The sequence below is a fragment of the Mirounga angustirostris genome, unplaced genomic scaffold (assembly GCF_029215605.1).
Source record: "Mirounga angustirostris isolate CCGP_5_RB_7025 unplaced genomic scaffold, mMirAng1.0.hap1 SCAF_2, whole genome shotgun sequence".
Lineage (NCBI taxonomy): Eukaryota > Metazoa > Chordata > Mammalia > Carnivora > Phocidae > Mirounga > Mirounga angustirostris.
In genome coordinates this window covers 165,987,854-166,002,152 of record NW_026991710.1, presented here as the reverse complement: position 1 = coordinate 166,002,152, position 14,299 = coordinate 165,987,854, and the positions used below count along the sequence as shown (strand labels likewise).

Genomic DNA, 14,299 nt, shown 5'->3' with positions numbered 1-14,299 from the left:
CAAGTCATGCTCCCAGGCTCCTGGCATTGAGTCCTGTGTCAGGCTCCTTCCTCATCGGGGAGTCTGCTTCTCCCTCTGCTTGCCGCTCCCTCTGCTTGTGCTCTCTTTTTCTCTCTTCCCCCATGACGAATAAATAAATAAAATTTGTATGACCCACAAATAATAGCTAATATTTTGGCTAATAGCCAAAGCAATCTTGAGAAAGAAGAGCAAAGCTAAAGGCATTACTCTCCTTGATTTCAAACTATATTTTAAAGCTATGGCAATCAAAACAATAAGGCACTGGCACAAAAACAGACACAGATCAGTGGAAGAGAACTCAGATCCCAGAAATAAACCCACATACATATGGACAATTAATTTATGGCAAAGATCTAAGAACATAATGGAGAAAGGACTGTCCCTTCAATAAATAATGTTGGGGAAACTGGTTAGCCACATGCAAAAGAATTAAACTAGACCACTATCTTACACCATACAGAAAAATTAACTCAAAGTGGGTTAAAGACCTGAATGTAAGACCTGAAACCATAAAATTCCTTGAAGAAAACATAGACAGTAAGCTCTTTGACATTGGTCTTAGCATTGCTTTTGTGGATCAGACTCCAAAGGCAAGGGAAACAGAAGCAAACATAAACAAATGGGATTATATGATACTAAAAAGCTTTTGCACAGCAAAGGAAACCATTATTAAAATGGAAAGTCAGCCTACTGAATGGGAGAAGATATTTGCAAATCATACATCTGATAAGGGGTTAATATACCAAATATACAAAGAGTTTATACAATCAGCAGCAACAACAAAATCTGATTTTTTAAAATGGGCAGAGGATCTAAACAGATTATTTTCCAAGAAAGGCATACAGATGGCCAACAGGCATATGTAAAGATGTTCAACATTACTAATTATCAGGGAAATGCAAATCAAAACCACAATGCGATATTATCTCACACCAATTAGGTGGGTCATTATAAAAAAGACCAGAAATAGCAAGTGTTGAGAGGATGTGGAAAACAGGGGACACCTGTACACTGTTGGTGGAAATGTAAATTGATGCAGCCACTATGTAAAATAGTATGGAGAGTCCTCAAAAAAATAAGGATAGAATTACCATACGATTCTGCTCTTCCACTGTTGGTTATTTATCCAAAGATAATGCTTATTCAAAAAAATGCTTATTCAAAAAGATATAGAAAAAGATATATGCACCTCTATGTTCACTGCAGCATTATTTACAATAGCCAAGAAATGGAAACAACATAAATGTTCATCATAGATGAATGAATAAAGATGATGTTATATATATGTGCATATGTGTGTGTGTATATATATATATATATATATATATATATACATATATATATGCACACTCACAATGGAATATTACTCAGCCACAAAAAGAATGAAACCTTGCCATTTATGACAATGTAAATGAACATTGAAGGTTTTATGCTAAATGGAATAAGTCAGACGGAGAAGACAAATAGTGTATGATTTCACTTATATGTGGTACCTAAAAAGAACAAAGCAAATGAACAGAACAAAACAAAACAAAAATAAACTCATAGATACAGAGAACAGATTGGTGGTTACCAGAGGTAAAGAGGGTCAGGAGTGGGCAAAATAGGTAAAGGGGATAATTTGTATGGTGATGGATGGTAACTAGACTTTAAGTGATGATCACTTTGTAGTGCATACAGATGTTAAATTATAATAGTGTATACCTGAAAGGTATATAATGTTATATGCTAATTTTACCTCAATTAAAAAAAAGACACAATCCATTTTAAAAATTAGTGTACCCTTCAGAATTTATTATTCTAAATAGTAAGAATTTATTATTCTAGTAGATTTAGGATTACCATGATGAATTTAATGTGTAGGGTTGGCAAAATAGAGACTACATTTTGAAAAAAAAATAGCATTATTAATACTATATATTAATTGTTTCTATTTAGAAAAATATAAACTTTACTATAAACTTATAAAAAATATAAGCTCTAATACAACAAGAACTGAGTTTTAACAGTGCTCATCATTCCAATGTGGTGGCATTCAGAAATAGGAGAGGACTTAGTGTATGTTTACAGAGTCAGTGGACTATCTCCACAAAGGCAGACAAACATCTAGTCTAACAAATGCACAATTTCTTTCCAAAACAAACCAATTTCAAGAAAGACCTCTGGTTTTAAGCTGGAACAGAATCTGTGAGTTTGGGAGAGGCCAGTGATACTTATGACTGGAAACACCTAGGAAATACGAGAAGCACACAGATTCAAAAGACCAGAACTGAGGCAAATCTTATCTCTGCCATTCCTCTAAAACTGTTGCAATGTACTATAGCAGAACCAATGCATTATCTCAGACCAAATACAAAACCAAGTCTGACAGAATCTCAACTGCAATGGCAAGTACACAATAAAAAACAATTTAACTTCTGAGGAATGTCTACATCAAGAAGGAAAGGTATCAAATTCAATAAATGAAATAAATTACTCCCAAGAAAGGTGTAAAGTATGTAAGACGAGACCTGAAAAAAATAAGTACATTTAAGATCCTTAGAGAAGTAATAGTATGTATTATACCTCAGAATTAGAGATTAGATGTAATTGGAATACTATTCTAAAAGTTTCTAACAATTAATGGGCATTTATCTTATGCCTAGCACTGTCCTAAACACTTCACATGTTTTTAAAAAATATATATTTTTACTCTAACAACCATAATTTTCAATTTGAGAAAAAGAGATTAACTCTCCCAAGGTAACACATTTAATGAATATTAGAGCTTGACAAAGAGACCATATACTTTATGACTATACTACAGTGTTAACATGTGAAGAAGAGCAGGCAGTTCTTATTGAAGGAAGAAAAGACAGTTATCGAAATGATCCAATTATAGATCATATAAATGAAAATATAATTGTTGATTTTTAAGTAAATTACTATGAGTAGGACATTGGGTATATCTGAAGCATGAATTTGTGAGGTTGAACATCAAAGCTAAGAAAGTTTCTGAGATTAAATACAAAGTAATTTTATAAAGTGGAAGATTTGCAAGAATAAATAAGAGACGCTCTTTCCAAAACTTCAAACATTAGCTAATGAGAATGTATGTAGGCAAAAATAATACACAAAGAAGCAAGAGTTAAGAAATATCACTTCAAAATTGCTGAGAAATGAAGATTTAAGTATGCTTATTTCATTTACTCACTATGGGTCACACACACACACACACACACATACAAACCTAACAAAAAGTGAAGGACCTTGTATAGTCAATCATCAGAATTCTAAGGAAGAACAAAGTTGAAGTCATCATATTGCCCACTTTCAAGATTTTCGACAAACTTACCATAAACAAGACAGCATGGTATTGGCCAGAGAGAGAGAGAGAGTGACAGCGTGCTTAGAAATAGACCCACAAAAAATATAATCAACTGATTTTTTTAAAGTGCAAAGGTATTTCAGTGGAGAAATGATAGTCATTTCAACTAGTGGTGCTGGGAAAATTGGATGCCCATATCAAATTGATGAAACTCAATCCAGACCTCACACCTTACACGAACATTAACTAAAAAAAAAAAAGGTATTATAGACTTACTATAATACTTCTCTAATAAATCATAGGAGGAAACCTAGATGAACTTAGTGTTGGTAAATTTTTAGATATGACAGAAAAATCATGTTCCATAAAAGAAAAATAACAATAAGTTGGATTTTATTTAATATAAAATATCTTGTTAGCATTGTTAAAACAATGTTAAGACAATTAAAAAAAACAAGCTATAGACTGGAAAAAATGTAAATCACTTATTTGATTAAAACAAATGTGTGCAGAATATACAAAGAACATGCAAAATGCAACAATAAGGAAACCAACAAACCAATTCAAAAATGTGTAAAAGATCTGAACAGACATCTTACCAAAGAAGATGAATAGATGGAAAATAAGAATATGAGAATATATTCAATATATAATTCATTATTAGGGAAATGCAAATTAAAACCTCAAGGAAATACTACTACACAAAAATCGGAAAGGCTAAAAGCCAGAACCTTGCAATGCCAAATACTGGTGAGGATGTGGAACAATAGGAACTCCTATTCATTGCTGGTGGAAATGCAAAACATATAGCTACCTTGGGAGATAATTTGGAAGTTTCTTATAAAATTAAACATAATCTTAACATACAATTCAGCAATTATTATCCTGGGTATTCATTCAACTGATTTGAAAACTTATGTCTACTAAAACCTGCATATGAATGTTATTAACAGCTTTATTCATAATTGCCACAACCTGAAATAACCAAAATGTCCTTCCATAGGGAAACAGATAGACAAGTTATAATACATCTATACAATTCAACAATATTAACAATAAAAAGCATGAATTATCAAAACATGAAACCAATATGGATAAATTTTAAATGTATATTGCTAAATGAAAGAAAACAGTCTGAAAAGGTGATATTCTGTATGATTCCAACTCTATGACATTCTAGAAAAGACATCATTCTAGAGACTAAACAACAGATCAGTTGCCAGGGGCTGGTTTTGGAAAGGGTAATAAAACTGAAGCAAAGAGGATAGATATTTAAGGGAAATTAAACTGTTTTGTATAACTTTGTACTACTGGATACATGAAACTAAATATTTGTCAAAACCCATAGACATATACAGAACAGTGAACTTTAATGTATGCAAATTTAAAAATAATTTAGAAGGGCAGGAGATTCCATGGTGAAAGGCAGACTATGACAAAAGAATTTAACTTTATTATAAATGTATGATAAAACATCACTGAAAAAGGTAAGAGACAAAATGTTCTGACATAAATGACTTCGGAAATAAGGGGAGAACTGTAAGACTAAAGACAAAGTCTATATAGTACTATTCTAGTTGGTAGTCTTTCCCATCAGGGTATGGGTTACAAATTCTGAAACAATTGTACAACTCTACTGGAATTTAAAAACAATAATACATGGATAATGGAGAATGGGAGCCAGATTTCTCACTGTTAGTCATGAGAAACCTTCTGTCAACACACAGAGAAAAGTGACAGAAAAGAATTCTAAAATGGTAAATGTACTAAAGTACTTTCTTCAAGTAGTAATGCAGTTGAGTTTACCACTTATGGTAATGCTATGAATGAATCATGGAAGGATGAACTTCAGCAAGAAGAAAAGTGAACTGAAAAGGAAGGACGACATGCAGGAAGCAGTGATAATCAATGACATCAATTCCATCCCTGCCATAGTAGAAAGATTAGGACTGAATGTGCTCTTCAGCTGCAAGCAACTAGAAAACTAGACATGATGAATAAAACAAATGCTTTGATACTCTAGACAAAAGGTAGTACAAGATTATGATCACCAAGAGAAGGTATAAAACTGAGGTGGGCACTACAGTTGTCCTGGCTTCCTGTCTCAATGAACTTTCTAGACTGTACTGAGGAAGGAGAATTCCCCTGATTCCATTAATGAATACTAAATCACATATATAGAGAGTAGAATTTCATGAGGCTGGGTGTATTAGTTTTCTATTGCTGCATAACAAATGATCACAAACTGAATTTTAAAATACACCATTTATAATCCTGTAGTTTCTATGGGTCAGGAGTCTATGCATGACATAGTTGGGTTTTCAACATGTCAGCTGGTCTGTATTCTCATCTGAAGAAGAATCTATTTCTACTTCCAATTCATTAAGTTTGTTGGTAAAATTCATTTCCTTGCAGCTATAGAACTAAGAGATTTAGTTTTTTGCTATTGGCAAGAGGGTCTTTTCATTTACTAGAGGCCACTTCCAGTTACCTGCCTCTTGGCCAACTCCATGGACAGTACAAAATATGGCAGGTTGCTTTTTTTTTTTTTTTTTTAAGTGGGTACAATCCAAATTTTATTAAGACAAAGGCGGATTCAGAGTAATTAAGAGCTTGTCCAATATCCAGAATTTTATGACTCTAAATATTAGCGAAGCTTGAATTCTTAACAGCTCTGCCTCAGAGTTATTGCATTATAAATCCTTGGTGGTAATGAAACACCAGCTAAAAAGAGGATTACTAAGTCTCATTTAAAAATCAGCCTTCCGGTACTGGAACAAAAACAGACACATAGATCAATGGAACAGAATAGAGAGCCCAGAAATGGACCCTCAACTCTATGGTCAACTAATCTTTGACAAAGCAGGAAAGAATGTCCAATGGAAAAAAGATAGTCTCTTCAACAAATGGTGTTGGGAAAATTGGACAGCCACATGCAGAAGAATGAAACTGGACCACTTTCTTACACCACACACAAAAATAGACTCAAAATGGTTGGAAGACCTCAATGTGAGACAGGAGTCCATCAATATCCTAAAGGAGAACACAGGCAGCAACCTCTTCGACCTCAGCTGCAGCAACTTCTTCCTAGAAACATTGCCAAAAGCCACGGAAGCAAGGGCAAAAATGAACTATTGGGACTTCATCAAGATAAGAAGCTTTTGCACAGCAAAAGAAACAGTCAACAAAACCAAAAGACAACCGACAGAATGGGAGAAGATACTTGCAAATGACATCTCAGATAAGGGGCTAGTATCCAAAATCTATAAAGAACTCATCAAACTCAACATCCAAAGAACAAATGATCCAATCAAGAAATGGGCAGAAGACATGAACAGACATTTTTCCAAAGAAGACATCCAAATGGCCAACAGACACATGAAAAAGTGCTCAGCATCACTCAGCATCAGGGAAATCCAAATCAAAACCTCAATGAGATATCACCTCACACCAGTCAGAATGGCTAAAATTAACAAGTCAGGAAACAACAGATGTTGGCAAGGATGCGGAGAAAGGGGAACCCTCCTACACTGTTGGTGGGAATGCAAGCTGGTGTAGCCACTCTGGAAAACAGTATGGAGGTTCCTCAAAAAGTTGAAAATAGAGCTACCATATGATCCAGCAATTGCACTACTGGGTATTTACCACAAAGATACAAATGTAGGGATCCAAAGGGGTACGTGCACCCCGATGTTTACAGCAGCAATGTCCACAATAGCCAAACTGTGGAAAGAGCCAAGATGTCCATCGACAGATGAATGGATAAAGAAGAGGTGGTATATAGGGGCGCCTGGGTGGCTCAGTTGGTTAAGCGACTGCTTTCGGCTTAGGTCATGATCCTGGAGTCCCTGGATCGAGTCCCGCATCGGGCTCCCTGCTCGGCAGGGAGCCTGCTTCTCCCTCTGACCCTTCCCCCTCTCATGTGCTCTCTCTCTCTCATTCTCTCTGTCTCAAATAAATAAATAAAATCTTTAAAAAAAAAAAAGAAGAGGTGGTATATATATACAATGGAATATTATGCAGCCATCAAAAGAAATGAGTTCTTGCCATTTGCAACGATGTGGATGGAACTGGAGGGTATTGTGCTGAGCGAAATAAGTCAATCAGAGAAAGACATGTATCATATAACCTCACTGATATGAGGAATTCTTAATCAGGAAACAAACTGAGGGTTGCTGAAGTGGTGGGGGGTGGGAGGGATGGGGTGGCTGGGTGATAGACATTGGGGAGGGTATGTGCTTTGGTGAGCACTGTGAATTGTGCAAGACTGTTGAATCACAGACCTGTACCTCTGAAACAAATAATACATTATATGTTAAAAAAAAAACAAAAAGGAAGATGATAGCAGGAGGGGAAGAATGAAGGGCGGGAAATCGGAGGGGTAGATGAACCATGAGAGACTATGGACTCTGAAAAACAAACTGAGGGTTCTAGAGGGGAGGGGGGAGGGGGATGGGTGAGCCTGGTGACAGGTATTAAGGAGGGCATGTTCTGCATGGAGCACTGGGTGTTATATGCAAACAATGAATCATGGAATGCTACATCAAAAACTAAATATGTAATGTATGGTGATTAACATAACATAAAAAAAAACTAAAAAAAAAAAAAAAACTAAAAAAAAAAACCCAGCCTTCCCATGGAGAACCAATCTGATCTTAGTATAATGTATAGCCCCTCTTAGAACATTACTACTACTGGAAACGGTGAGTGGCTTGGGATTTGCTACTAAGGAACCCCAAAGAAGATAAACAAATGTCAGGAAGTATGTTTTAACAATGTTCGATGTTGAGAGACTCCTTATTGCCCAAGTCTAGGAACACCTTGCTGATTTGGACAAGAAAAGGACAATGCATCAGAACCAGGGATTCTAGCATAGTTTATCTGTGAGGCACATTCTTTACAGGGTACTATTTACACAATGTAGCAGAGTCACGGACACTGTAAACAAAACAGAAACAAAAAAAACAAAACTTTCAATAAGTTAACATCTCATTGTTTAAGTAATACCCCCAATAGGGTGCTCTCTTTTGCTACCAAATGCTTTTTTAAATGGTGTGGATGTTATAGCCTTGACTACTACTTCCTCAGAGGAAGGTTTCTTTGGGGTCATGTTCAAACTCCTCTGCCAAGAGGACAGAAGGGACACTCATGGAATATGACCAAAATACTGACAACTGGTCATCATGTTTCCAGACTTCATAAAATCAAAGACTCCTGGATACCAGGTTCTTAATGCAAGTTTCTTCTGTATTTAAAGGGCCAACAAAGGCTTAATCACATAGGGACTACATCATAGTTTTTAAAAACTAGTTCCTTCTCACTTTTCCATCAAATTTGCCACCCACCAACTAAATTGAGGGGAATGCCAAAGGCTCCTGTGCCCCAGCCCCCAACAGTGATTATCTGAAAGAAGCCTGTCATCTCTATCCTCTCAGGAGAGAAATGACACATGTCACTTATGTACCTCACCTAAGCCAAAGCCAAGTCCCCCATATCCCTAAGGAATACATAGGACTTGATAGAATGGACCAGATGAAAACACATCATGCTCTCTATAATTAACAAAACCAAGCTGCTAAACTAGCTGTTCTAGGAGATGTCCTTAAGTATAAATTACACACCACTCTACATTCAAGGAAATAACACCCTTCACCCTTCTCTGTCCACTAGCCTCTTCCCTTCCCCATGAGAAACAACATCCTCTTCCTAAAGGTACAAGTCTTACAGAATAAAAACTGAGAAATCACACTTTCTTTGACTATTCAGACACAATCAGAATATAATAAATAGTCTCATAGGGGATTAACAAAGGTACCATTTTCCAAAATGAACGAAAGAATTTTTTTTTTTAGTAAATATTTAGCTTTTATTTTCCTCTATAGCATGACTTTATTTTTTACACAAGACAGAAATGGATACCTAGAATTTGGGCTTCATCTCTTAAAACTGACCACAACAAACATTTTAGCATTGTCATGTCTGAAAATCAAATTGGAAAGGAAAAAAAAAAATGTAATCCAAGGTGAAACCCTCAGATGTTTCCTGGAGTCCGTAGTCTCTCATGGTTCGTCTACCCATCTGATTCCCCCCCACCCTTTTAGTTTTCCCTTCCTTCTCCTAATGTCCTCTGTGCTATTCTTTATGTTCCACATATGAGTGAAACCATATGGTAATTGTCTTTCTATGCTTGACTTATTTCACTTAGCATAATACCCTACAGTTCCATCCATGTCCATGCAAATGTTGGGTATTCATCCTTTCTGATGGCTGAATAATATCCCATTGTATATATGAACCACATCTTCTTTATCCATTCATCTGTTGATGAACATCTAGGCTCCTTCCATAGTTTGGCTATTGTGGACAATGCTGCTATAAACATCGGGGTGCATGTGCCCCTTCTTTTCACTACATCTGTATCTTTGGGGTAAATACCCAGTAGTGCAATTGCTGGGTCATAGGGTAGCTCTATTTTTAACCTTCTGAGGAGCTTCCATACTGTTTTCCAGAGTGGCTGTACCAACTTGCATTCCCACCAACAGTGGAAGAGGGTTCCCCTTTCTCCACATCCTCACCAACATTTGTTGTTTCCTGGAATGTGTGGTTGTCATGACATACTGAAAGTCTGTGAAAAAAGAATCTTTTATATGTCTAATGAAAATGTTTTAAAAAGATATGCAATGATAAAGGATTAAAGGATGAAAACAAGAGAGATAAAGGAGGTCTACTATCAGAAATCAAAGGAGAACATTAGCATACTCTATCACAGGGAAAAACAGCTTATGGAATTCCATATACAGAATACAAAAAATGTAGACAGGTACTGAACACATTGTGTAAAACTATTCCATGTCCTGCAATATTGCCATATGCTTTGTGAGGGGCATCTGAAATAAACAGTTTGAAGGCTTTTGTTTGCTTGTTTGTTTGTTTGTTTTAAAGATGTTATTTATTTATCTGACAGAAAGATAGAGAGAGATCACAAGTAGGCACAGCAGCAGGCAGAGTCAAAGGAAGAAGCAGGCTCTCCACTGGGCAGGGAGCCCGACCCCAGGACCCTGGGATCATGACCCGTGTGGAAGGCAGCCGCTTAACCAACAGAGCCACCCAGGCATCCCAACAGTTTGAAGTTTAAAGCAATCATGCAGGGGCGCCTGGGTGGCTCAGTCAGTTAAGCCTCTGGCTTTTATTTTATTATTATTTTTTATTTTTTTAAAGATTTTATTTATTTATTTGAGAGAGAGAGAGAGAGAGCACATGAGAAGGGGGAGGGTCAGAGGGAGAGGCAGACTCCCCGCTGAGCAGGGAGCCCGATGCGGGCCTCGATCCTGGGATTCCAGGCAGTCGCTTAACCAACTGAGCCACCCAGGCGCCCAGCATCTGGCTTTTAATTTCAGCTCAGGTCATGATCTCAGGATCCTGGGATCCAGCCCCCTTGTCCAGCTCCTCACTCAGTGAGGAGTCTGCTTGGGATTCTCTCCCTCTCCTCTGCCCCTTCCCCTGTTTATACACTCTATCTCTAAAATAAATAAATAAAATCTTTAAAAAAATTTTAAAAATGAAGTTATCATGCAATGGCAATGTACAAACTGAAGTAGATCAGAAAAAAAAAAACTTTATGCAAAGAATTTTTCAACAGAAAGCAGCTTACTTGTAATGGAATTGGAGTCATAAATTAAAGATTAGATTCCATGTCCTGAAACTTAGAGGTTTGATGCCCTTAACATTTTTAATCTTCTTTCTTTTAAATTCATATATATATGAATATATATCTTACTTCAGAAGGTTAATGTGAGAATTAAATGAGATTAGTATATGAATACCCCTCTAAAGGAAATTATTTCATTGTGATTTTCAAATACATTTTGACATACATTTTATTTTTATTATAATTGTTCAGTAGTAGAACTTAATCATGATACGTTCCAATTCTGCATGTCAAAATAGAGTTAATGAATTTAACTTACTCTTTTTTCAAAAATTGTTCCTTCAACCTGAAAAATTTTCTCAGAGTTACCATATATTGACTATAGCACTTTCATCACATGGAAATCTAAACCCCTGTATTGTGACCTCCAGTTTACAATGTAAAACATTATAACTATATTAATTTGAAGTATTTTAGCAAAGAAAATGATCAAAGTGGATGTCTTCAATTTAATCACTTTTTTTATATAGCAGGTAAGCATTCTTTCAACTACTTTTTACAGTTACTATTTATTTATTATAATATTTTTCACTATAAGCAAGCAAATGTGACATTTTTCTTTCTTTCTTCTTCTTCTTTTTTTTTTTTCTTCTTTCTTTCTTTGGCCATTATTTCTATGAAGTCTGATGCTTCTGGGTCAAAATTTTCCTCAAGACTATTTTCTCTATCACTTAGTGGCCATTCACAAATTTGTATGAATTACAGGCTGGGGGAGCCTGGGTGGCTCAGTCGTTAAGCATCTGCCTTCGGCTCAGGTCATGGTCCTAGGGTCCTGGGATCGAGCCTCCATCGGGCTCCCTGCTCCACAGGAAGCCTGCTTCTCCCTCTCTCACTCCCCCCTGCTTGTGTTCCCTCTCTCACTGACTCTCTCTCTGTCAAATAAATAAATAAAATCTTAATAAATAAATAAAATCTTAATAAATAAATAAATAAATAAATAAATAAATAAATAAATAACAGGCTGGGCCACTGTTATACATATTTCATCTTGATTCTTTTTTCTACCAGTATGATTCCTGAAAAGAGTTTAATATTTCTTGGAAGTTGTGTGCAAGTATGTCAGAAGAGATGGAGAGGTGATAGGGCACAGGGGTTAGCAGAAGTGTGGGAAAGGGAGGATCAGAATGTACAGAATAGCACAGGGAAAATACTGTGCTTTGCAAGTGACTACAGAGCAGTATTATCTGACTTAATGCAAAGGTAAATAAAAAGAGTCTTAAAAATTGAAATGATAAAACCAACATTCTTGATCATTTACCTGCTTCTCTGAATCTTCACTCTCATTTGACCTTATCTTCCATGGAGCTGTAATATGCAATAATACTCCTTCAGAATCTGCAGTAGGAAAAAAAAAAATTTTTTTTTCTTCTGCAACAGTCATCGCAATCAAGCATGGGTTCTTAATCCCGAGTACATGATGGGGTCTCAAAATGTCAATAAACTTATATAGATGTGCCCACTCTCCTTGGTGCACAGCTTTCACTAGATTTTCAGTGGCACACTGAAAACGGCAAAGAGCCAAACAAGTAAATAAAAATTAGACATTACAGTTCTACAGGACCGTCTTGTTCGTTTTCAGAACCACGTCAGGGCCCGTTGCCTTGGGACTCTGAGGAATAAATTGAGGGCAGTACTCACACCTCTAGAACCTCTGGCCTCAGATGGGTTGACCCAGGAAGACTGGCTGCATTTCAGCTCCTAAGACCCTCTCAACCCTTGATGCGGAAAGTGGATGCCTTGGATAACATCCTCAGTCACCTACCCTGACCTGGGCAGTGGGGGAGATGCGGAGGAAGGCATCAGCAGGGGATCCAGGAGTGGGGGCAGTAGGGGTCCCAAAGAAAAGGAAATTGCTCTCCTGGAAGAGCCTGTCCCTGCTTGGAGGCAAAAAAGGAAAGGTAGTCGAGGCTCCAGTGGTCTTACCCAGGCGGGCGTGCAGCCCTCCAAACTCAGAAAGCAGGGCAAAGAGAAGGAACATCGCTGTGCCGGGAGCGCTGCAAGCACAGCCAAGGCTGAAGGCCGTTGGGCAGCTCTGAGGCTCGTGGGCGGGAGTACTCAGGGAAGTCTCTCCTGCGCGCTGGCCCGGCGGGTGAGCATTGTGCTTGCTATCAGCTCGCGCTGGCTCACCCTGAGGGCTCCAGAATGGATCAGCGGCTTCCACAGGTCTAGGGAGAGGAAGCACCATATACAAGCTTATCCCTTTGCACACAACTGATTTGTTCTGGCTAAGTTTACATTGGTTAAACCCTCTGATAGCGACAAAGGGGCAAATGAGCGGGATTTGCTTTTCTGGTGAAGTTCCTGGCAATTTCGATTCTCCATGTCATGGTTTTCTGGCGTGTTTTTTTATTTGCTATAATGGAGGAGAGAGAGGGAAATAGGAATGTTAACCACTCTTACAAGAAATTTTCTAAATGGTGCTCCTGCTGACTTATTATCTGTGCAAATAAGGAAAAATCAAGAATATTGAACTTGATCTTGGAGAAGGCAATCAAAACACTTTTCTTCAACTGTGTGCCTATTCTTACAGTATTAGATTGTAATCAGTTGAAGAAAGGGAAAGGAAACCTAAGTGTTTTGTTAACAGTTACTCTAAGCACTAGCAGGGAAGCTACAGAGGTGGGAAGGGCAGCAAGGCAAATAGGAAATATGTCCCAGGTGGAGAAGAGCATGCAACTGTCTTTGAATGTTCTAAGAGAAATCTTAAACCACACATGTCCAAAACCTAACTCAAACTTCTACCCACCTCTCATCTATACCTTCTTTTACCCCAGTACAGCCTATTGCAAGGATGAATTGTGTCAACAGTTGCAACGATAAACTCCAGTCAGGATTAAAACTTGGACCTGCTAGTGGTACACTGGGATCTTCAGAAAGTTTTATTAAAATAAGGCAGGCCAGTGATCATAATGAACTAAAATAAGTTAGTGTCAATGAGGATGAGGGAAAGTTATGGTAGAATCATCCTGATATGTATTTTTTTACCACACAATTCACCCACTAAAATGTACAATTGAATGATTTTAGGATTTTTCATATATTGATGTGTACTATCACCACCCCTCACCCCCAGTTCTTTAGCCCCTCCTAAACAACCCAGCCCTACACAATCACTGAACTGTGTCAGGTGTCAGGGTTTCATTCCTTTTTATGGCTGAATAATATTCATTGTGCATAGGTCATCATTCATACAATGTTTATCCATTTATCAGTTGATGGACATTTGGAAAAGGAATCTCTTGGTCTCTGTGGTGAGGTACTCC

General features: G+C 37.2%; 1 protein-coding gene across 1 annotated transcript in view; it reads right to left on the bottom strand.

The window, feature by feature from the left end:
• Nucleotides 1-13,014, bottom strand: part of LOC123847767 (disintegrin and metalloproteinase domain-containing protein 18) — a 159,957-nt gene extending 146,943 nt beyond the window's left edge. Inside the window, exons 1-2 of the mRNA XM_064584044.1 lie at nt 12,960-13,014; nt 12,295-12,371 (exon numbers count right to left, since the gene is read on the bottom strand). Of these exons, the coding sequence (XP_064440114.1) occupies nt 12,295-12,371; nt 12,960-13,014 (132 nt within the window). The remainder of the gene's footprint in view (nt 1-12,294; nt 12,372-12,959) is intronic.
• Nucleotides 13,015-14,299: the final 1,285 nt, after the last annotated feature.